Source organism: Bufo bufo, chromosome 11 (genome assembly GCF_905171765.1).
Source record: "Bufo bufo chromosome 11, aBufBuf1.1, whole genome shotgun sequence".
NCBI lineage: Eukaryota > Metazoa > Chordata > Amphibia > Anura > Bufonidae > Bufo > Bufo bufo.
Genome location: NC_053399.1, coordinates 23,606,772 through 23,632,395, shown reverse-complemented (window position 1 = coordinate 23,632,395; position 25,624 = coordinate 23,606,772). Strand labels below are relative to the sequence as shown.

The following is a 25,624-nucleotide window of genomic DNA, read 5'->3' as shown; positions in this document are numbered from 1 at the left end:
ATTCGGCTGCTTCGCCAAAGTTCACAAAGAAATTCCATTCGTTATGTATTACTTCATCACAAATCACATCGTATGTACCGGGCGCAATGTCAGGGAATGGCGATCACACCGCCCCCCCCCAGGTCATTTTTTATTTATTTTATGCACTTATATAGCGCTACTATATTCCGCAGCGCTTTACACACATTAGCATCCAACTGTCCCCAATGGGGCTCACAATCTAAGGTCCCTATCAGTCTGTCTTTGGACTTGAAGTCATTGAAGTCATTTAACACTGACCTCGGCATCGGACAGCCACATTGAGGCCTTTCAGGTGTTAATCACGGGTTTAGAACAAAAAATCTATACCTCATCCATTTGCTCATGGAGAGGTCATCATGCCATCTTGATTGAAGAAATGCACCAAATGTCGCGCGCACTGACATGATCACATCACCGTGCCTGGCCAGCGTGTTGGTGACATCACACGTCCGCACGCAAGCAAGCTTTGGTGTGTTTTCTTCAATCAAGATGTCCGCGATGGCCTCTCCACGAGCAAATTGATGAGGTGAGTATGTATTTTTTTAGTTTTTTACCGCCATTTCAGGAAATTCGGCTTTGTGACAAATAAACATGTTCCTGAAATTCCATTAATGGAGTTGCCTTTAGAAGGGAAGTAGCAGTGGAAAGCCAGATCAGATTTTTCCCTGTTCTTCTTTGTGCATGACCACACCTTCTCAACTATTCTGTGTGCCAAGCCACACCATCCCCAGATTTTCTGTTTTCATGGACACACCTTCTCAGCTCTTCTGTGTGCATGAAAACACCTTCTCAGCTCATCTGTGTGCATGGACTTGGACACACCTTCTCAGCTCTTCTATGTGCATGGACACACCATCTCAGCTCATCTGTGTGCATGGACACACCTTCTCAGCTCTTCTGTGTGCATGGACACACCTTCTCAGCTAATCTATGTGCATGGACTTGGACACACCTTCTCGGCTCTTCTATGTGCATGGACACACCTTCTCAGCTCATCTGTGTGCATGGACACACCTTCTCTGTTCTATGTGCATAGTCACACCTTCTCAGCTCATCTGTGTGCATGGACACAACTTCTCCTGCTCTTCTGTGATCCAGACCACACCTTTCTCAGATCTTCTTTGTTCACTACACCTTCCTCACATCTTCTGTGTGCATGATTACACTTTCCAAAGATCTTCTGTTTTCAGACCACACCTTCCCCAGCTCTTCTGTGTGCCAGGGCATATCTTCCCTAACTGTTCTGCATGCATGACTATACCTTCACCACAGACCTTCTGTGTGCAGGACTATACCTTCCCCAGATCCTGTATGTGCCAGGTCACACCTTCTCAAAATCTTTTCTGGTGGTGGCTTATGTCCAGGGAGAACAAAAGGATATAGAAAAAATACTCATTTTTGTCAGGAGCGAACCACATACATTAGGCTGAACCTACCATTCTCAGCTGGTTTGGCTGACAATACACTAATGTGTATGGGGGCTTTTAGTGCTTCTATGTGCCCGATCATATGTCCCCCAGCTTTACTGTGTGTCTGGCAGGCTCACTCCCCTCTCCCTATTGAGAACACATGCACGTTCCGCTCGGCCTAATGTACGTGTCAGGGGGTCAGAAAGAATACTTTTCTAAAAAATCTTTGTATACTTTTCTATTTCCTGTCGAAACATAAGTATTCAAGACAACAAGGCACCTTTATATTCAAGGCTTTCTTGTTTAGACAGCACATCAGAGTTTACTTCTCATCTGACATCAGGCTAGAATGGCTGAAAAATAACCAAATAATGAAATGCAACCTTGTCTTTCCATAAAGGAGTTCAAGATAACACCCATCACAAGGAACATGACAAAAATAAACACTTCTACGCTATCAGATCAAATGCCATCTGCTTGGCACAATTCAAACCTCCAACAGGCGTCTAGCAAGTGAAGATAGCGTGCTTCTACATCACATATGGTTTGTATGTTTTATGCTTCTTACCAATTACATTCGCAGTAAATCTGAGAATTTGGAGAGAGCTCCTTTTCAATCTGGCCTTTTTCCTCAACTTTGCCTCATGTAACAGAAGGAACGTAAAAAAAAAATAGAAAAGGAAAAAATGTTATGTGTCAAAAACCCTGGTGGCACATTATGGCATGGAGGCAACTTTGTCTGATCAGTTTAATAGCCACATTAGTCTTATTTTACTTCTGAACGGTATCGAGAACCACTTCCAAATTAATTAAAACCCCCTGAAAAACTGTTTGGCTTGCATTAACTACTTTATTATATTTTTAGATTTTATTCTATTATTGCAATGCACAATAATTATCCATTTAGGGACAATGCGCTTTTTTAATTTTTTTATAATATTCTTCAAAAAATACACAGTCGAGTCTCATTATTCTGACCATCAGCTAATATCCAAAATAACCGCCGTGTGCAGCTCAGAGAGCAGCTAGACAGGCTGGGAGTGACTCCATAAGGTCCTGGTGGGTTGTCACAGGTATCTAGAACCCTGCTGACTGCAGTGCATCCCACAGCTGCTGGAGGGGGCGTAGGGTGGATCCATAGACTGAACAGAACATCGAGGTGGTCCCACATATGCTCACTCGGGTTCAAGTATAGGAAATGAGCTCTTCCACTCTAGCGTGACGTTCCACCCTTGCCCACCTTCATAGCCTACATTCACCATCAGTGGCACGTGATGCTCCGCAGTTTGCACATTGCTTATTCATGGTGGTGCCATTTGTCCACTCACAATACACTTTCACCGCTGCAGCAAGAGAACAGTTCACACTGCTCAGGTTCAGAAATGCTGCCACCCTTGGCCCGAAAGCCAATAATCATCCCTTTTTTACAACTCAGATAAATCTCCCCTTTTACCTATGATGGCAACGGTGGATACGTGTGCAGACAGCCTATAACACCTTACATACCCACCAAGCCTGCTCACCACACGTGACTTCCTTCATGAGCTATGCACTGATCACATCGAAAGTAGGAAGTGGTCATAATAATGGGACTCAACTGTGCATCCTTCTAATTAATATTATTAAATAGTTATTTTTACTTATTTTTTTATATTTTCTAATTTTGCTTTATTCTATACGCAACCAAAAAAACACAACCAGAATCATCTATCCATTCAGATGGGACTGGGCATGGATTGCATCATACCCAATCCTTTCTTACCATGGAAGACAAATTAGTTTATTACACATTGATATAAGCATGGATAAAGGCAGAGCTTTCATGTTTATTGTAAAGAAATCCCATACTAATTCTAGTAGGTTCTAACCCCAGTTGAGCTTGCAATCTAAGCTGTCTAAAAGTGTTGTCTCATCATAGCCCCCATGTAACGGTCACATACACAGACACACAGGGGGGAGGATAGTGACCACTGCGCTCCACCCTCACCCCTGGCCCTGCCTACTTGCCTCACGAGTCCTGATGACAGGGGACAACTGGACGGCAGTCCCTAACTTAGTATACGTGCGGGAAGGACAGACAAGACAAATAACTAATAGTGAACGGACCGGGTCAAAACCAAGAGGACAACGCAGTACAAAGGGATAAGCATAGAAAGGTCAGGAGAAGCCGGGGTCATAAATACCAGGAGAGTCGAGAAGTACCAAAGGAGTCCGCAAAGAATAGTCAGATGGAAGCCGAGGTCAATATACCAGGAAGGATGCGCAGTACAGGAGGAGCAGGCAAAGGATCGTCAGGGAACAGGATCAGGTAAGTACACAGGTATCCAACAACTGCCAGGAACCTAAATTAACAGGCAACTTGTGGCCAGCAGGCTGCCTGTATTTATAGTGAGGAGTGAGGGTCATGTGACGTGGCCAGCGTCACATGACCGACAGACCGACCAGTTGAGCACCGAGTGATCAGCTCGGCGCTCAAGGCAGACCTAGGAGCAGGGAGCCTCCCAGCTAGCAAAGCCGCCCTGGGAACGAGGTCAAACACAGATCCTCGCTCCCGAAGCTAAGCAGCAGGTCTGCGGCTGATGGGAGACCGAGTGCGCCTTCGGCACCGTGTTACACCCCAGCCCCCCAAGAAACAGCTTAATTTGGTGGGGAAGCCACATCCTTCCAGACGGTTCCGTTGAATGGTTTATGGATGGTTCTCCGCACTGCCTCATAGAGGAGGGTCTATAGTGGGCAAATGCCCAAGTTGGTCATAATAAAACAAACCCTTTAGGTCCCTGCATTCATGACACACACACGAGGATAATTTTGAGTCAACCATGATAGACTACCACTTATCCCGACCATGACATCACCACCATTTATTTCAAAACTTTATGTGATATATGTCACTTTCTGGCAATGCCGGGTGGAGCATTACCACCAAAGCTTCTCCCATGTAGTGATTTAATTTAATACCAGATCTCCAAACACCTGGGCTTTTAGGCGACAATGTCAAGATACAGCTCCCACTTGTAAACTATAGATACTCATCACAATTATTTTTTTCCACCCCTAAGTTGTCCTCCAGCGTTCCATTTTTTTTTCTTCATCTCTGAACATCTGGACTTTCTTGAGGTTTTGCAAGGCGGCTGTCAGGTTACTGGAATTTTATTCCACAGGAAGGGTTACATTCCCATCTCTCTTCACCAGGTGCATCGGCTTGAAAGGAATAGCTAACTGTTGCTGTTAATTCCTATAACCTATTACTTTGTCAGATGGACTTCAGTCCAATTATTGTAAGTGCTTTACAACTGCCATAAATGACTTCCTCCCTAATTACGGCCAGAGAAACCTGTCTGTGTCTATGCACTCCACACACACAATATCAAGAAAGTTTCCTTTGCCTCCTTTAACTTTTTTCCTCAATACTCAACAGCCAGGGGCAAAGCTATAGGTGGTGCAGAGGTAGAAGTCACCCCTAGGGCCCTGGTGCCTGAGATGGCCCAAAGGACTTTCTACCATATAAGAAGACACCAGTATTATAAGAAATGCATATTTTTGTTAGTGTTCAATTTACATTTGGAAATTGGGTTCAAAAGCTGAATGTTGAATTATCAAAGTAGCGTCATCCATGCAGGTTTGGGATCTCACTAAAAGATGCTAACCAGAAGACAATGACTGGTGCTTCCTGCCCCTTTCTACTAATGCCCTGAGAGCATGGTTACAGGTTAAAGGGGTTGTCCAGCCAGGGACTGGTGGGGGATCTGGGAAACACTGGAATGGGAGCAGAAAGGTGAATATTATATTTTTTTTATCATTTTAAAGCATACTGAGCATTTTCCGCTTACGGTTTTTGTTGCATATCTGTGCCAAAAAACGTGCAAAAACACATGGACACTTATGCAGTGGAGCATGCAATGAGGCATTTGCCTGCTTACCATTCACTTCAATGGGAGATACCGCATGCAGCTTCGTTTTTCCAGTGCGGTATTAACTACACTGAAAAAAATAAACTATGCTGCTTCCCATTTAAATTACATTTTTTTTTTGGTGCTTATTCAGATGCAGAAAACGTGACAAAATCATTGCCGAAAAATCTGTATGAACCGGCCCTAAGATGTCAATGAAGATATGAATATTCTTATAGCTCCAGTTTTTAAAAGTAATGTCCCAAAGTCATAAGACAAAAAAATAAAATGAAAAATTCAAATCAACAAAAACTGCTATCATTCAACTAAACAAATACTTTTGAATCATTTTTTGGTTTGGAAATTGGTTTCCAATACCGTTTCCTGCGTCGTAGCTATAGGTAGAACATGGACCTTAGAGTCTAAAGAAGCCTAGAGGCGAAAGGTAGTTGGGGGCCTAGGAGCTTCTTTGTTTCCTTTGAAGGCAATCCTCGCAGAAGGTCATGAAGCAGGAGAATGGAGCCCAGCGAAACTGAAGCTACCAAACATTGACCATGTATTTTTGCCAAAAACATATACTTGGGTGTCAGTTTAATGTTTACTGTGAGCATCTACTTTCATATGTTTCTACTGAAGGAAAAAAATAACATCTGGCCATAGAACCTCAATACCCAACACAGAGGTTATTGTGAGCATTTCATTTTTGGAGGCCACAAGTCCAAAAAGAAGGGAAAAAAAACCTTAGGATATTGGACTTGTACTTGAATCACAAGGGACAGCAGTATTTTCTTTGGCATCTTGCAAACACAACCATTGTGTAGCCTAAGCTTCATCATTATCCCCTAGATATTATAGATTGATGATTGACGAAAAAAGAGCATTGACACCTGCTGAGTAGAATTAGCCAAAGTTGGCCTGGAATCTATAGACCCAATTTACAGGCGCTAATTGAAGGCTGGGATGCCTAGAACAAAACCTATTACTCACTTAGAGTTTTTCCATAATATTAATGCATATATCTGCTCGGTTCATTAAGGGCATATTGGCTCAATACCTTAATCATATGCTCAGTCACAACACCATCAGTACAAGGAATATTTCCAAGCTGCTTCTCCATGCCTGGAGCTGATAAGGTGTCTGTTCTACGACTAACCTCAATTATTGACTCTATTTTATGGCCAATATAATGACCAAGAAATGCCTACCGGTGAGCCATGAGGAGACAGCGATAGGACGGCGACCCATAGATTATGTATAACATTATTGTTCATTAGTAAATAATGAGATGCTTTAATCCGCAGCCAGTTAGGGAGTAAATGTGATTCTGTCATATTAATCTATCAGAGCTTCAGATGTATGTCTTATTTCTGCAAGCCAAGCAGGCGCCCGCAGCATACCAAACATGCGGAGTCTGAAGTTTAAGGCAATCTATCCTGAACAAAACAAACAGCCGATAGATGCTTAAAGCAAGAGTAATCTGAAGCGGCCCTTTTATAAGACTTGACATTATACTGAAAAAAAGCTTCTGTTCGCGGAGACGTCTCGACTTTTACTTTTATAGAGCAGATCTTTCCTTTCTGAAAAGATTATTGTCATACGAGCCCGGAAGTCTGAAATCATGCATCATTTCAGGTTGTGGCCCAAAGAGTTATTATAGTTAAAGTGGGCGACCCATCAAGACAGCCCCTGACCATATTGTGTAGCAGGGCATCTGGGTGTCATGTTTTTTTTGGGGGTGGTCTTCCACTTGCTAGTTTAGTCTGGCTTGTTAGTGGTTAGATCCATCAAGACAACCCCTGACCATATTGTGTAGCAGGGCATCTGGGTGTCATGTATTTATTTATTTTTTGTATTTTTGTATTTTTTTTTTGTATTTTTGTCTTTTTTTTGGGGGGGTGGTCTTCCACTTGCTAGTTTAGTCTGCCTAGTTAGTGGTTAGATCCATCAAGACAGCCCCTGACCATATTGTGTAGCAGGGCATCTGGGTGTCATGTATTTTATTTATTTTTTTGTATTATTTTTTTTTTTGGGGGGTGGTCTTCCACTTGCTAGTTTAGTCTGGCTTGTTAGTGGTTAGATCCATCAAGACAACCTCTGACCATATTGTGTAGCAGGGCATCTGGGTGTCATGTATTTATTTTTTTATTTTCTTGGGGGGGGGGGTCTTCCTCTTGCTAGTTTAGTCTGGCTTGTTAGTGGTGACATCATTAGTATTGAGGATTGATTGGGACGTTCCTACATCAGATTACTATACACTGTCTGGAGTAAGGACCAATGTTTCCAAAATGCAAAATACCAGAGCTGAAAATAAATGCTGCTGGAAGATTTCAGCTCTAGAGTGTGCAGAATTCTGAATGCAGCTCAGGGCAGACCACAGCTCAGATTACAGAGGCTTTCCAGGACTTAGAAACTGATGATCTATCCTGAAGATAGGTCATCAATATCTGATTAATGGGGGTTCGCCTCTGGGCGCCTCTTTATACTAGCACAGTGTCGTATATTGCATAGCAGCTGTACTCGGTATTGCTGATCAATGTGTACCAGGATTAAAGCCTCATGCAGACGTCCGTGGAACACGGTCCGTGAGATACCGGACTGGCATTGCAGAAGCGCACGGCGTCATCATCATCATTGGTTGCTATGACGTAGTGCGCTCCTGCAATGCCAGTCCGGTATCTCACGGACCGTGTTCCACGGATGTCTGCATGAGGCTTAAGACCGGTCGATAGGTCATCAATTCTGAAGTCCCAGTAAACCCCTTTAAAGGGGTTATGCCATGATTGATGCAAAAAATGGAAATCAGACATCATATAGTACATGACGATCTCTATTTAACAAAGCCAGAACCAGCCCTGTACCTCACATGGATCCAGAGATCTCCACATTCATTGCTACAATTGTTCTGCTAGACACTCCAAAGACTGGCAGCTCAGGGGGTTGGGTCCTTTCTCAGGGGGTTGGGTCCTTTCTCAGGGGTTGGGTCCTTTCTCAGGGGGTTGGGTCCTTTCTCAGGGGTTGGCTCCTTTCTCAGGGGTTGGCTCCTTTCTCAGGGGGTTGGCTCCTTTCTCAGGGGGTTGGCTCCTTTCTCAGGGGGTTGGCTCCTTTCTCAGGGGGTTGGCTCCTTTCTCAGGGGGTTGGCTCCTTTCTCAGGGGTTGGGTCCTTTCTCAGGGGTTGGGTCCTTTCTCAGGGGTTGGGTCCATTCTGCTGTAGCTCTTTCCCTGTAACTGCCACAGGTTCTAACAGAAGATGTGGCTGGTGGCAGTTGAAGCCACCTCAGTGCGATGGACAAGAAATAAGGAAAAGAACAAACAGCAGGTGGCGCTCTACAGATACATTTTATTGAATAGCCCAGTGGACATACTACAGTTTTAATTACAAACGTAATCAGATCTGGGCGCTGGTTTGAAAAATGTAGAATGTGTTTCATAACACAACCCCTTTAAGTAAAAAGCTAACCAGATAATGCACTAATAACGGTGTTCAAATATAGAGCAGCTGCAATTCCAGGCACTGCCAACAAACAAGAGTGGCGCTGTTTCTAGAAAAAAAAATCCAATGTAATGTAGCCACTTTAAGGAAAATGGAGGGGATATATCATAAGCTTCAATAGGACAGATATAGAATAAGCTGTTTTGCCGCGGTATATTCGCAGTCTCTTGCTGATTTGAACTGTTTATTCTACCTATGAACATCCAGCATCCACACATGCACTTTTTTATGTACCTGATGAAAAATGAAGCTGCAGCCGACGTCGCAGGAGACACAACAGCGGTTGGTACGAATCTTTCTGATCGTCCTGCTAAACTCTGTTCGCTGATGTTTTGCCCTGAAGAAGTCTCCGCACTCGGGTTCTCCCTTCCCCCGTCTATGGATGTAGAGTCAGGCTAAAACAAAAGCACAGAAAATACAGGATTGAAAGGGTTCAAGCCATCTGTCTGTCTGCATTTTCTTGCAGAGGCTTCACATTGTGGGAGAGACACATAATGAGGGAGGACAGCCATGCTTTGTTGGGACGTATCATAGGGGTGGCTGTAAACTGCAGACGACAAGCACAGAAGTGCGGGCACCTTTTGTTACGGGCACTGCGCGGTGACACGCTTTGACAGGCAGGAAAAAAATAAACAGGACATGATAAGCAGTGATATTTTGTGCCTTGTGCGGCCCTTTATCTGGTTCAGTTAGGACTGTCAGACATTATCCTCCATGTAGAAGTCATATACAAGGCAGCAGCAACAGGTCCTTAAGCTGTTATTTGTCCAAGGAAATTTTATAGAGACTGGTAAAAGTTATAATAATCTGTGCACAGCGCTGCAGACTATGTTGGTGCTTTATAAGTTATATTAGTATTTTATTCTTGGGCATGGAGAAACTGGCTATAGACCCTACAGAGAAATTTCCCACTGATGCCACCTAAGCCCTCCTCTTGGCCGCCAGCCAGGTACATAAAGATCTGATTCTCTCATCCTATCCGGTTCTGCTGGGGCGGTATTTTGTGCTTCATTGTGATATTTGGTTCTGCTGGGGCGGTATTTTGTTCTGCACTGTGATATTTGGTTCTGCTGGGGCGGTATTTTGTTCTGCACTACTACCTAATTCTGTTGCCCTGCCTTTAATCAGTTTGGACCTGCCTACAACCTAGGACCAGTTTTTACGAGGCCACTTTAAATTCCCAGTCCGCCTCCTGATTTAGGATTAAAGACTGATAAGCCCTCCTGACATGTCTCTTTTACTAAATACTTGTGTATCCCATAATATAACATAATAATACAAGTGGTCCCTCAAGATCCAATGGCCTCAACATACAATGGTCTTTTCTGACCCAACGTAAATTGAAACTAGACTCAACATACAATGCCTCAGACTCAGAGCCAACCAATCAAGGCCACTTGATTGGTAAAATAGCTGGATTAGTTCCTATTTAGCACCTATTCCTGACTGTACTATGTAAAGGCTTGTTTTATGCGTCTTCGTTATCTGATTATTTTTCTTAAATCTTCATTTTCTCTCATCTTGGAAGGCATTTTGAGGCTTTGGAACAGATTACTCAACTGACAATGGTTTCAACAGACAACGGTCGTCCTGGAACCAAATAATAATGTAACTTGAGGGACCACTGTATAAGAATTAATATAACAATTTTGGCATCTTTTCTTAGAAAGCTATGTATTGCCACCCCTCTGTTGTTTCTCCCGGAAAGGTGTTGTGTAGGTGTTACCATTCTCCTTGACAATACGGTGTGTCCCTACAAAGTGTGACACTTACCGTAACACTTATGTATTTATCTCTATATTTCCAGGAAGAATAATGGAGGTAAGGCACAACAAATTGTTCTAAGAAAGTACTGTATTCTAAGCATGGAGATGGAGCTCGGAGATGAACAACAATTTTGCAACAGGAAAACCGCAGGTTGAAGCCACTGCTCTATACGAGAGAGGAATGGAATAGGAAAAGTCAAATGATATCTAGGGATCATTAGCAGGCTAATGGACATTTTTGGGTGTTTTACTAGTAAGGGCACCCCACTGCACGACATATCAAAGGTTTTGATCAGTGGGGATCTGAGTGCTGAGACCCTCACCGATTGCTAGAAGGAGGAGAGAGTAGTGCTCACATAGTGCACCCTCCCTGTCCCCGCTGCAAGAGATGGGCTCATAGGCTTATCTCTCCTCATTCTAGCAATCGGTGGGGGTCTCAGTACTCAGATCCCATCAATCAAATACTTTGATATGTCGCTAGTTTAGTGACGCTTCAAGGTTCATCTACCCTCCAGCTGCTTAGTGTATGGCCTCAAATGGTTCTAAACATATCCCCTTTCCAAAGGATAGATGATAAGGGTCTGCTTGGTGGCAGTCTGACCATTGGGACCCCAACCAAGCACCAGTAAAGGAGTACTGTGTCTCCTCATAGGAATGGAGAGGCGGTGGAGCATGCATGCTACCACCCCATTCATTTCTATGGGACTGCCAAAGTGAAGCTTGGCAACCTCTGCCAGTCCCATAGAGATTAAAGGAGCGGTAGAAAATATGCATGACCACTGATCTATTCCCACAGTGGGAGCTGACCAGACTCTTAACCTGTGGATAGGGTTAGGGTTAAGTTGGCACAACCCTTTAATGGGAGGAGCCTGACACAAGGATACAAGCCCTGTGCCATGTTCCGCCGCCTTGGTCCCTGTATAAAACATAAAACAAGAATATTTGTATTCCTGCAAATATGCTTCATTATAATATGCTATAAAATAATTTATAAAAAGCTGTACAGCAAAGACTGTCAAATATTTAAGGAGCCAGTAATATTAATGAGAAAAAGATCAGTGTAAATTACTGGCACCCACAATTTTGGGATTGTCTGCCAGGTGCCTAATCATGTGTTCTCGCATTCAATCACACTTGCACCCGTTGTGTTTTTGCCTTCAAGTAATTTGAGTAATGGCAGCCACACTAAAGGAACACCAAGAAAACGTCACCAATCGCCAGCTAACGGGCAGTGAAGCTGGCGCTATAAATCACAGGACGATAGATCTCCTTTCACTCCTGCTCTATGTGCCGTCCCCATTATCTACTTTGAAAAATGGCTTTGAGACCAACGTGTCCTAATGAATGCTATGTACATATATTTGTCTTCCTCCAGTTGTATAGAGCCCATACCCTTCCCTTGCATTGCTCTCATCCACTCCTCTCACACACATATCTACTATTCCACATATACAAGCGGCTGGTGAAAAATTAACGAGACCAAGATGCGCTGCCGTAATTTGTGGGCAATCGAAAGGCACAAAAGATTGATGCCCAGACAGACAGCCAAGTTAAAAACAAAGCAAGTGAATAATGCACTTAAAGAAAATCTATATGTCTCATTGTGCTTTAAAATGACTTCATTAGTAATGGATGGCTAGGCCAGCGAGGACAGGCCTTGGGTGGACAGCTAGGAAGGCATTTCTGGGTACATGGAAAACCTGTTGAGTTATGTGATTCGAAAGCCAATAACGCATCAATTCCTTACTAACGTGCAATGAAACGCTGGAACGGTAATGTTTAATCACTGGCAAGAAAGGATAATGGCGGCCATTTGTTAAGACCAAAGCAGCCGAGCTTTGATTTTTCATCCCTTCTCTATAGAGTATAAATGTCCGATAATGTAGTTTCCAGATTTACCCTAGCAAAGGCATACATAACATAGAGGCAGACCAGGCTGCTGCCATGGGGTCTATGGAGACAGAGGCCTCCACTCAAGTTGGCTAACCTTCTTGTTCCCAAAGGGTATTGTTAACCTAAAGAGGACTCGTCGACTCTCTAGACATTTCTTTTTTTTAGAAAATAACCGTACTTCACGTTGGCTTAGAACCCTGTGTTGCACTTTTCCTCTGTTATTCCTTGTGGAAGTATATGAATAATTTGACAACTTGGTGTTACCATTCCCCTTGTCAATGGTGTGTGTCCCTACAGAGTCTGCCACTGATTGGACAGTGTCATGGTGTGTAGAAAGACAGTACAGTGATCCCTCAAGATACAATGGCCTGGGGATACAATATTTTCGACATACAATGGTCTTTTCTGACCCATCGTAAGTTGAAACCAGACTCAACATACAAGGTCTTAGATCCAACCAATCACGGCCACTTCTCTGGTGAAATAGCTGGATTAGTTGCTGGTTAGCATCTATTCCTGACTGTTATATGTAAGGACTTGTTTTATCTCTCTTAGTTATCTGCTTATTTTTCTCCAATTCTCTTACCTTGGATGACATTTTGGGGCTTTGGAACCAATTACTCAAGTTAAAATGGTTTCAACATACAACGGTCGTCCTGGAACCAATTAATATTTTAACTTAGAGGACCACTTGTAGTGTTGATCCAGAAGAAGAGAAAAACTGAATGTGATGTGGTTGCTAATCTGAAGGATAAAACAAACACCTCCATCCCCCAGGGGCTCCCAGAAGTAAGACATCTTTCCCCTCACAAATGGTATATCTGGTGGTTATAAGCAATAGATAAAGGGGCCTACATGAGGATATTGTAACTGTCTACTGTCATCCATCCCCTTCATATCCCGCTGAGCCCGGTTAAGGATGATATTACTGATATGTACTGTTCTCAGCTGTGCTGACAATTGCATGTAAATTATATATACCAGATAAAACATATGGTGAACATATTACGCACGGAACGTGCAAGAAGCCAAGAAATTCCTTCCAAACCCTTGAGGTGGTCCATCTTTCTATGATCATCTAGTATGGAGGATTGTGTGACGCTACAGAAATGCAGCTCGATAACAGAGATGTAACCCATGAATTCTGCCAGTAATGTATTTCATATGTGATAGAAGGTTCGGAAGTGATTATATAGACACTGCTTTTATCAAGGATCTTTCGATACTAAATTGTAATTATTTGAGTATTTTCAGATAATTCATTATTATTAAAGGGAGTTTTTCAACTCCAAAATCAATTTCAAAGTAAGAATATCATCATGTAGAAGAAATGCCCCAAAACAGAAACATATTTTTCCTGTGAAAATCCAGTCCTCTAATTCAGAAAAATTCTTCTTTTTATGTTTACTCAAATTTGGTTTTGGTTGCAACTGCACATGGCCTCCCACCCTTTGTGTGCCAAAAACCAAATCTGAATAAACATGGATTCCCCAGCACCATCAAGAACAAACAGCAAGTGGCGCTATACAAATACATGTAATTGAATAGCTCAGTGGCTATACACAATTTTGAGATTCTGACCCTCCTCTGCCTGACCTCCATATTGACCCTTTGCTGCCTGCACTGACCTTGGACCGTTCACCAAACAGCATGTACTCTGCCTGTCCTGACCTTGGACAGTTTACTATATTGCACATACTCTGCCTGCCCTGACCTAGGCCTGTCCCCGACTAGGATTCTGCCTTACCCCTTGGTGCCCTGCATCGGTGTCTCTGACCCCCATAGGTCAGCCTGGAGACTGCCCTGCAGCAGTCCAGATCCCTGTATATGGGTTAAAGGGTGAAAAACAGAGGACTTCCGGTTAATGGCTTTAGGATTAGCCAAATCTGTTAGTTGACGCAATTGTTTCACACCCACTGGCATAACACTCTGTTTGCTTTTTGTCCAGAAACAGCGCTACTCTTGTCCATGGGCTGCATCTGGTATTGCAGCTCATTTTCATTTACTAGAATGGGGCTAAGCTGCAATACCACACAATGACTAAGGACAAGGGTGGCGCTGTTTCTGGGGGGGAAAAAACTAATCTTTATTCTCATATCAGATGCAGATTATGAAACAGCTTATGTTCCATTTGAATGTTATAGTCCACAGTAAATTGATGTTTATATCTTGGTGACAGTAAGTCAAGGTAACCACAAAGAATATGCCCTTCTTACTCTATTTCTGGATTATTGCCAACAGTTTTAGGGCCCTATTACACTGCCCCATGTTCAGGCAGTCCGAGCGCCAATGGGTGATAACTAGTGCTGAGAGACTCAAAGTCAAACAAATTGACTTTGATCCGAATTTCAGGAAAATTCAATTTGCTGCAAAGCCAAATTTCCTTGCACTTCGTGGTAAAAAAAATATTTTTTTCCTGAAATGGCGGTAAAAAGAAAAAAAAATACATACCTCATCCATTTGCTCGCAGAGAGAGGCCATCGCAGCCATCTTGATTGAAAAAACAGCGCAAAATCTCCCACGCAGTGACGTGTGACGTCACCACATCAGCGTACTGGCCAGGCGTGGTGACATCATCAGTGATGACGTCACCGTGTGAAATTTCACACGGTTTCTTCAATCAAGATAGCCGCTACGGCTCTCCATGAGCAAATGGATAAGGTGAGTATGTTTTTTTTGGTTTTTTTTAACCCTAAAAGGCCTCAATTTTAATGTCAGATGCTGCAATCCGCTATGAATGTGGCATCGGAGGGGTTCAATGACAGGGGGGCAGCGCAATCACCGTTCCCTGTCATTGCGTCCGCTACATACAATGGAATGCAATTCGTGTAAGAAGTAATCCGTAACTAATGGAATTTCTTTGTGAAATTTCGGTGAAGCAGCCAAATCAAATTTTTTGAATTTCGGTGAAGCAGCCGAATCAAATTTTTTATAACTTTGCTCGTCTCTACTGATATCACATCTATCGGCGCTCGTCTGCACCAGAAAACTGAATGTGGGAGGAACGAATAGGACAGCAGTCATTCCTCCCATATTCCGTTCTATTTAGAGCAGCAGACCACTGATAATCAGGCATCTTCCATTCTGCTGAAAGATGCCCATCAGCTGACAAACAAGCGTTTGCTCGTTTTTTGGCTGATCAGCTGTTCAATTATAGGGGTCAATTATTGGAAAACGAGCATTCCTATGAATGCTTTTTCCCGATAATTGACCAAAAAAATCACGCAGTCTAGTAGGGACATTAGAAGCAGTTCTATAAATAATAGTATAACAGAACATTTCTGTTGCCTGGTCTAGAATACTCTATTGTGTAGTTCTGAGGCGATCTCCATTGCAGGAGTAACCATGGTCAGACTAGGGTTCCTTGGGCCAGGCAAAATTATTCTTAGGACCCAACCCCCATATTATTAATAAAGTGTAATAGGTTTTGATTCAAAGAAATAGACCCAGTGGCAAGTTGTTGGTTCCAAAGGCAGCTCCAAATGATTTTTTTTTGTCCAGGACCTTTGGGGCTCATTATCGTTTTAAAGCCTGGGCACACTGGAGGATCCTCTGGTACTGTGATGGGCCAGACCAACACTGAGAGTAACTTCCATTAATTTTAATGGAAACTGCAATACTTCATTCTGTGGTGGGTCTGCAGAGGAAGTATACAGTTACTGATGGGTTCTCTCACAGATTACTTCTGATTACTGGTTGTCCCAAGCCAGCAAAAGGACACCCTCTGCTAACCTTTTCATCAGGGGACTCTTCTGACACATAGGGATTACCCAAAGTTAGTGTCCCCTTTTAGTATTCATCTTTGGGCATCTTAAATACACTTAGGCATGGAACATAGATGGGTTATCAGAAGGCATTCATGTCTTTGCCATACTGTAGACATGCCTGGCCCATACATGGAAGGCTTTGTAGTAGAGGTAAGGTTTGGAGAAAATAATAAGAGTAAACAATTTTGCAGTGAAAATATTTCACAAAACAATTTTGTTGGGATCAGATAAAAATCTAATATCTATGGAAGCCACCCAACTCTCTTCCTATGGTAGATATCAGATAAACAAAGGATTTATAATCCTTTGATCCCACAGGAGTTAAGCAGCAACCAGAATTTTCTTCTCCCCACTGAAATAAACATGTCTGATCAGCTCGGTAGAGTCTGCCAGGTACACAAGCATTTCACAGTTATCTCATTTGTGTGGCTTGTGTACCTGTCAGAATCTACCGAGCTCTACCGAGATTTTGGTCCTTGAAGTCTTGAAAGATGATCTAGTATATAATACCTATAGTTGAAAGTTGGCCATGTATTGAACATAGCTGTCAGTTGACTACTATTCCTCTCAAGTCCACCATAAGCATGCACGCTCAACCAAGGGAGTAAGCCACTAAAGGCCCCTTTATACTGAACAATTTAGTTGGCGATTGCCGGGAAGGAAGTGTTTCTTCCTGGCAAGTGCCTGCTTGTTAGTGAAGGAGACCACTTAATTTACATGATTTTGGTGTCCACACAAAAGATCATATTACCCAATGAATGAGCGTTTCACTCATTCATCGAGTAATCGGTGGCGTTCCCATGAATGCTTGTTAGCGACTGTCTGGCCGATTCTTGGCCAGTGTAAAGGGGCCTTGACACTTCTGTATGACTGCCTCTTATCTCCCACTGGAACAAAGGATTGGGCATGCTGAAATGTCCAGCATTCCCAAACCTTTGTTTCCCCCAAATCCCCTAAAGGAGTGGGAATAACCTTATAACATTAAATAGTTGGTCCATCCTACGGAAATTGGTGAACTCGGGCTAACATTTATCCAATGTGCTTGGCCATCTTAAGTCCACACTTGTCTCCAGGACAGAAGATAGCCTGGTAACCACGTGTCTCCAAGCCTTCTGACAAATACAAGGTCATAACACTGAGAGATGATGTTTTTCTCCTCGTGGAAGCTTGCACTGCCACTGATGAGTGAAGTCATGGAATGTAAAATGAAGAGGCAATCCGGATAATTGATTTTTATCTTTTCCTCTTTTAGTTCTTTTTTTTCTCCATAAAAGTGATTTCTGTTATCTGACTGAATTGCTTAAAATAACAGTTTGCATAGCTCCCATCCTGCTCTCCTGATTTAAATTTTAAAGTCTAGTCATAAATTATTTATGTACTATTATGTTCAACTGCAGTTGGCTCTCAAGGAAAAGGAAAACGATTCTGATGGAAAAAAAAAACTAAAGAGACACTGCAGCTTTTAATCTTCGCTAATGGATGGGAGTTAATTACTTCAGGTTCCTGCAAGACATCTCTGACTTACTTGCCACAAAGAAGGTAAAATTGCACAAAATCATTCTACTAAATTGGTCCATTAGATATAAAAAAAAGAAGGGGGAAAAAAAAAAGAAAGTGCCACAATGTTTCAGTAGATGATTATATGGGATGTGTACCAAACAGCAAAACCTGATAAACCCCAGGATTAGACCTAGATTATCTAAGAAATATGGTGGGCAGGTGCCTAAGGGCAACTAGCAATTAGAGGCTCTTGGAAACTTGCAAAATGTTAAATTGCAATCTGGTCATGTTTCAAGACTCTTCATCAACTCTAACATCAGTGAAATCTAAGGTCACACTCTTAACGGAAACTCTGTACGCCAAGAGGTCGACCAAAGGTTTGTGCCTAAGGAGATCTTTAAGATACGTCAAGCACTGCCTGGGGTGGCTTTATAATGGCCTGGGTTAAGATCTGACAAAAGGAATTAAGAATCAGTGACCATGTTTTCCTATTAACGCCAGTGTGATATATGAAGTGCTAAACCACAGACCTTAAAAAGCTGGTTTTCAGTGAAAACGTCAATATCTCCTCATATCTTTGGTAACAAAGGTAAACCTGACTTCAGGATGGTCTAGTGCTAGATCAAAGAGAAGCGATCACCTCAGCTGTACTCAGTTAAAAATGGGTCGTATTTAAAGGGGTTATCTGACATTAAAACAAATGGTGTGCTCACCCCCCTGCACCACTTTTGTCTATAGGTTATGTCTGGTACTACAGCTCAGTTCCATTCAAGTGAATAGAACTATTGTAGTATTATTTATGTTCATTTAATGTCACCTACCGTCTGTAGATCCAGTTCTCAGACCTATGAGTAGATATTAAAAGACTCAGTGGCCACTAGGCTCTAGATGCCATCTATGCTACTCTATATACATCCATAGTTGCCAATGTGTAACATCCCGGGGCCGGCAGACACACTCCCCCGCAGCGCTGCCGGCGTCTGGTTGCTAGGGAGATGGGCCGGGACTCCCAGTGATGTGGCACACTAGATGCACTGACATCACTGGTCACGTTAAGCCGGGTGCACCTTGTGACCCAGAAGCACGGTCTATTTAAACAGACAACCTGCTGGCCACAGGTCACTTGTGATTGGTATTGTCTCCTGTAATTGCCTCACTAGTCCTTTGATTATACTACGGCTTTCTTGATATCTGACCCCTGGACTAAGACCTTGCTTGACCCTCTTCTGAACTTGACATGCTATCTTGGTTTTGATTTGGTACTGATTGGATTCTCTTGGTATTGAGCTCGGTTCAGAGCGTTTCTGGATTTGACTTCTGTTTTCTGTGTTATTCTGTCACTAGTCATTTGTTGTTTTGTCTCCCTTTTACCTGTCTGAATTCGGACCCTGCACTTACATAGGAAGGGACTGACGACCAGTTGTGGGCCACCGTTTAAGGCAAATCGTGCAAATAGATAGGGACAGTGCTTAGGCAGGAGTTCAGAGCTCATTGCTCCCTACCAGGACACAATGGTCCCTAATTTTCAGAGACAATCCCAGCAAATTCAGGCTATCCCAGGCATAAAATGGGTGGGAATTTTGTAAGTTATGCCCAGAAGTGGGCGAGTTTGGGACATTTCGAGTGAGGCTTTAATTCCATGAATTTGCCAATCACATCTCTTGTGGAATAATGGGGGACTTTTAACTCAATTTTAAAACAACATTGAAACGCAAATAGTAATCTTCAACAACTCTCACATGCTAAGGCGTCAGATAATACATCGCCTTGAACCTGTCAGCTATAGACTCAGTATGGCAAGGCTGCCGTGTGCCGACATCTAAGCTCTATCAAGTGCAATACATACAGACATATTCTCTTACAAATTCATTTATCAGTATGTTTTTGAAGCGTGGGTGGGAGGAAATCCTTGCAAATACAGCAAGGACATACAAATTCAATACCCTTGATTGGATTTAAAGCAGGACCATTTAAGAAATAAAGAGTGCGCACTCAGTAGGGGAAGCCCATGAAATACGGGGCCCTTGGAGAGAGGGTGGCCCAGTCCAGGTTGGCTAAATCCTTTATTTTAATAGATGAAAGCCTTACAACATCCCAAGAATCATGGAATGGAGATGGAGGTGCAGTCAAGCAACAAGTCCTCTTCTCCCGAGTAGTTAAGGTTATGGATGTGTTAATGGAGCCCCATTTCAGTCTTTGCCATAGGGCTGCCTCACCTCTGTGGTTGCAGATGATTGAGATCATGTTAATTTGCTAATGTGTGCAGCAATATAAATTTGATAAGTTTGTTCGTACACTACAAATCTCAGAGTAAACTCAATAACAACCAACCGGTGCTCTGGGCACAGGACGATATAAATTCTATCATAAGTGTTTCTTATCTTTAATATAAATCTGTATTTCCACAATCAATTATGCACTTCTATTGAAGTTAAGAAGCTACCTCCTCTGGCAGCTATAATCCTGCCCGACTTCACACATTGATTCTCAATAAACCGGCGAAATTACCTCATCCTAAATCCTCAGGTTTTATTTACATGGTTAAAAATCTCACTATTGATTATTGTGACTGGGCTCTAATTATAAATCCATTATAGGACTCGCAATGAAATTAAATCAATGTTCTACATAAATGAAAAAAGGAGCCTATAATGCATAAACCTATTCACATGATAATTGATCCTTCAGTCTGGAGGTAAATTATTTTCTATAAACTAGGTGACACCAAGACGCACGGTTGCATTTATTGTTTATGTCTGGTGCTTGACCACTGCGAGTTACATATTAAATTTGTACACACTATAAACTGCTCACACCGGGAAATTTGAGGGCATTTTCCATTATTAACATTGATGACCCATCCATAAGCCCATATGCTGGGCCCAACACCAATCTTTAGAGTAGGAGGAACCTTTTTCTCCTTTGGTGAACCAGGGTAGGGGTGGGCTGGCTTGCTGGTTTCTACATCTCCCATTGAGTTGCATGGTGAGGCCACCACTTCATTACGACTCCTCCCCACCGTACCTGTCTAAAGGAGAAAAATCAAGTGGTAGAAGTGAAAGCTTTCTAGAGATTGGTGGTGGTCCTGGCCATGGATGGAAACCGACAACAGTAGAATATGGACCCCTTGCTGTTGATGAACTCCACGTAATGTATTTTTAACAATCCACAAATAAATGTAGGCTAGAAAATTCATTACCAACTCTGGCCAGGACCACCAACAATATCTAAAATGGATTGACTCTTACCACTTGTTTTTTCTACTTTAGACACAACCGAGGCAGGAGTCATATTTGTTGGCCGAGCATACTCACAGCCCACTCCACACAACTCTATGGGAGCTAGCCGACTCTTGCCCCAGTCCACTAAAATACAAAAAGGGCTCTGCTATTCTAAAAATTGGTGTGGAATCCAGTACATGGGTTTGTTATAGGTCATGTCATGGAAAATGCTCTCCGATTTACCTGTCTATAAGCAGCAAATTGTGTGCACAAATGTAATATTTATCTTGCAGTAGTAAAGCACCAGACATACATGAATTTACTTTCAGACTGAATGTGAATATGTCCATTACAGGCTTATTTTTCCATCTATGTAAAACATCTTATTGGTCGAGTGGTGGGAGTCAGACCCCAGCAGATCTGATATTGATGATCTAACCCAGTGATGCCCAACCTGCGGCCCTCCAGCTGTTGTAAACCTACAACTCCCATAATGCCCTGCTGTAGACTGATAGCTGTAAGCTGTCCAGGCATGCTGGGAGTTGTAGTTTTGCAACATCTGGAGGGCCGCAGGTTGGGCATCCCTGAATTCTAGCCTAATGACAGGTCATCATTATTAAAGTGCTGGAATACCCATGAAGTGACTATGATTACAATGTGAATGCTATCCACGTCCTCTTCTCTCAACTGTAAATCTAAATGTCATAATTCAGGGATTCAGCTCTCTATATATTTTACCTCTAAGTGTTTCCCGTACCCAACTGTCTCCAAAAATACTATAGAGCTCATAGGCACAGTAATAAGGGTTCCAGGGTCCTGTATGTGGGCACACAGTGTGCCACCTTGACCACCATCTGTGTGAGGCACCATATTCTCTCCTAGAAGCAATGAGCTAGAGGATGGGCTCACTGATTTCTAAGGGCACTAGATGACCCATTCCTACACACAGATCCATAATACAGCCATGTGCATGCGCCGTAATACTAAATACGCTCATTGTTCCTCTGTTTGCCAATGCATTCACATACCATATCCACATACATAGACTGGCACAATACATTCTATCCTACATCACCATTACCTTGTGCCCTTACACTATAGGGTCCGTACTAAAAATATCATTCAACATACACCACTTAAAATTATGGAAATGCTTGTAATTGCATATGCAGAAATGCAGCCCAAGGCAAGATTACTGCAAAAAAGTGAAAACCAGGCTCTATAAAAATGCATGTTTACTGACTAGGTCTGGACTTAATCCAAGCTTTCTTATCATTGTGGTTCCTTTCTATCATTTCTGTATCTTGGCACTCTTTAAAATAACCTCTTTGCCCAGAGGTGTAGCTTTATAATCCTGGTCCCAAATGCATAATTTTTAACAGGGTCGCCCACTAGATGCCATTTATAATTCTGGTGTCTTCTTATGTGGCAGAAGGGCCTTTAGGCTTCTTTTAGCACCAGGACCTGGGTGCATCTGCTGGACCTGCACCATTTGCAGATATGTCCCTGCCTTTGCCCAAAATCAACACTACTGTGCTAAGTCTCTGTATGATTACATGAAATCCTAACTCCTGGTACTAAAAGTAAATTTGGTAACATAGTGAGGCTGAAAATGACAGAAGTGTTATACAGCGCCCCAAATGCCCTGTGTAGCAAAATTATGCATTTCTGGTTGCCTGCAGCTGCCACTAGGGGGAGCTCATGAGTTTTATCTTTGTCGTTGACACCTAAGTGCCATCTATGTAAGCCGACACTCTGACCCAAAGCGCACCCGCACGGGAAGGACACAAGACCACAGCGTGATGAATAAATCCCAGCGAGTGCTTGTAATCTTCAGTTCATCTATTCTTTATTTCATCTCAAGAAGATATAATACATTAGGACGCGTTTCGTCCCGTCCAGTCTTCGTCAGCTGACTAAGGCTGGACGGGCCGAAACGCGTCCTAATGTATTATATCTTCTTGAGATGAAATATAGAATAGATGAACTGAAGATTACAAGCACTCGCTGGGATTTATTCATCATAAACTATCAATTGACGTGGTCACTTAAAGTTTTGGGCATCCACTTGGCAAATGAGGTTCCATGTGGATAAATATAAAGTTATGCATGTGCTTAAAAATAACTTACATACATCATACTGTATATCACTTGTAGAGAAGGATTTGGATTTTGTACTTGTAGATCATAGACTAAATAACAGCACTGTCAATCAGCGGCCTCTAAGGCCAGCAGGATATTGTCGTGTATTAAAAGAGGCATGGACTCGCGGGGCAGGGAAGTATTATTACCACTTTACAAAGCGTTGGTGCGGCCTCATCTGGAATATGCAGTTCAGATCTGGGCACCAGTTCATAGAAATGATGCTCTGGAGCTGGAAAAAGCACAAAGGAGAGCGACTAAATGGATAAGGCGCATGGAGTGTCTTAGTTATGAGGAATAATTAAAATAAATAAGTTGATTTAGTCTTGAGAAGAGACGTCTAAGGGGGGACATGATTAACCTATACATGTATATAAATGGGCCATACAAAAAATACGGTGAAAAACTGTTCCATGTCAAATGCCCTCAAAAGACAAGGGAGCGCTGCCTCCGACTGTAGAGGAATAAGTTCAGTCTCCAGAAGCGTCAAAGCTTCTTTACTGTGAGAACCGTGAATCTGTGGAATAGTCTACTTCAGGACGTGGTCACAGCAGGAACAGTGGACAGTTTTAAAAAGGGCTTACATAAAATTTTGGTACTAAATAAAATTAATGTAATGTGTAGAAGTCTGTTTCTCACTCCCTTTCCTAAAACTCACATCTCTCACCCATCCCTTGGTTGAACTTGATGGACTTGTCTTTTTTTAACCGCACTAATTATATAACTATGTGCCGGGCCCCCCCTTCTGCTAACACCACCCACTTTTTTCAAAGTACCTCGAGTGATGGAAAATTCCAAAAAGTTAAAAATGTTTCTATAAAATGCTGCTTTTATACACCAGAAAACTGGTGTACGGCATTGATAAACCCCCCCACACACACACACACACGTGTTTTCTCCAGAGATCACAGTTGCTCTGCTATTATTTTATTATTATTTTGTTAAAAGTCAGCAACATAATAAGAGCCGGAGCTAAATTGTTCTCTATTTCACACTGATGTCTTTTTTATATCCCACAGTGGTTGGATGAAGCTATTCCATGGATATACAAGCTATACACTGAGGAGCAGTAAGTCATTATTAGTTTTCATTATATTCCATTTATTTCCATGTTTCCTTGGCTTAAGAACACATTTATTGTATACTATATGATGCATAATCCAAAGGCCGCCCAACTTTCCTAGAAATCTTCTCTTTCGCATTATAAAAGCAATTTATTTTGCTTTCTTGTGAAAAATGAAAAAAAAAAAAAAGTTGTATTAGGAAATAGTCTGTGCAGTTTACACGAGCAGAGGAAAATAGCATTTAGAAATTGTAATTCCTTGCCTCAGCCTTCCTCTGTATCCAATTTTCAATTTTTAATTTTCATTCTTGGTCATCCAATTAAGATATGGAACCTTTGACATTACTGATTTCAGCTCTGCTTAAATGTTCATGCCTACTTTAGGGTTTCTCAAAATGATCTTTGGGGTAAAAGGAAAGTTCTGACATGAAGTGGGATCTGTAAACATAGCCTTGTCCAGGGGCGTAGCTATAGTGGGGTATAGCAGTCGCTACCGGACCCAGGAGCCTGAAGAAGACACCGGTATTATAGAAAGCGCATGCTGGGAGGGCTCTGTTATAGATTTTGCACTGGGGCCCTGAATCTTCAAGTTACACTTCTGGCTGGAGGGAAGGGGTTAGGTCAAGACTTTCGCATGCGAGGGGGGGGGGGGGGGGGGGAGTTTCAATTTTTGCCACAGGAAGGCTATGTGCTCCCCTGCCTCTTGCCACAAAGCACTGAGGGAAGGGGGCCTAAGCTGGACTCTTGCACCAGGGCCCATGAGTCTTTAGCTACGCCCCTGGCCTTGTCAGACTTGGATACCCACTAGAAGAGATTCAGACGGTCTATCCTCACCCAGTTAAGTCAGCTCTATCTGCTCTGCACTGATGAGGGGCAATCACCCCGAAATAGCTGACTGCAGATGAGGTATTGGAATGGCTATAATCCTAAATTATGTCTCAAGGCCTGTTTCAGAGGTCAAACACTGACTTATAGGATAGCAACCTTCTATCTGGTGGTATCAGAGGCAAAGCCTTCTTTTATTTTTGGAAAGGTAGATAATTACCATACCCTTTTCCCCAGAGGAGCATCGCCTGACCTATAAAACTCCTTATGCCTACTAGGCACTCCCCACAAGGAGAAATAGTACCTCCTGGAGGCAGGACATGTGCACATTCACAGTTATTACCATTTAACTTAGGGGGACATATCAATAAGGTCTAATAGGTAATTTTTTTTAATTAAAGCCATAAGAAATAGATCTTAGTGACAAATGATTGCCTCCAAAGTCACCTCCAAATGGGGTTATCTTCTGATGGACCTCTGGGGCCTATTACTTTGTACAACGCTTGTAGAATCCTCTCTTGCTCTAGTGGCCCAGTCTGATCACAAATCTATGTATTCCCATCTCAGATATAATATATTGCTAGGATATCCCATATGTGTCAGATAGGTGTGGGCCCCACCTCTAGGACCCACTACG

General features: G+C 42.5%; 1 protein-coding gene across 1 annotated transcript in view; it reads right to left on the bottom strand.

Annotated features, from left to right (window-relative positions):
• KIF26A (kinesin family member 26A) overlaps positions 1–25,624 on the bottom strand; it is a 133,214-nt gene that overhangs the window by 56,176 nt on the left and 51,414 nt on the right. Inside the window, exon 4 of the mRNA XM_040412177.1 lies at positions 9,045–9,205. Within this exon, the coding sequence (XP_040268111.1) occupies positions 9,045–9,205 (161 nt within the window). The remainder of the gene's footprint in view (positions 1–9,044; positions 9,206–25,624) is intronic.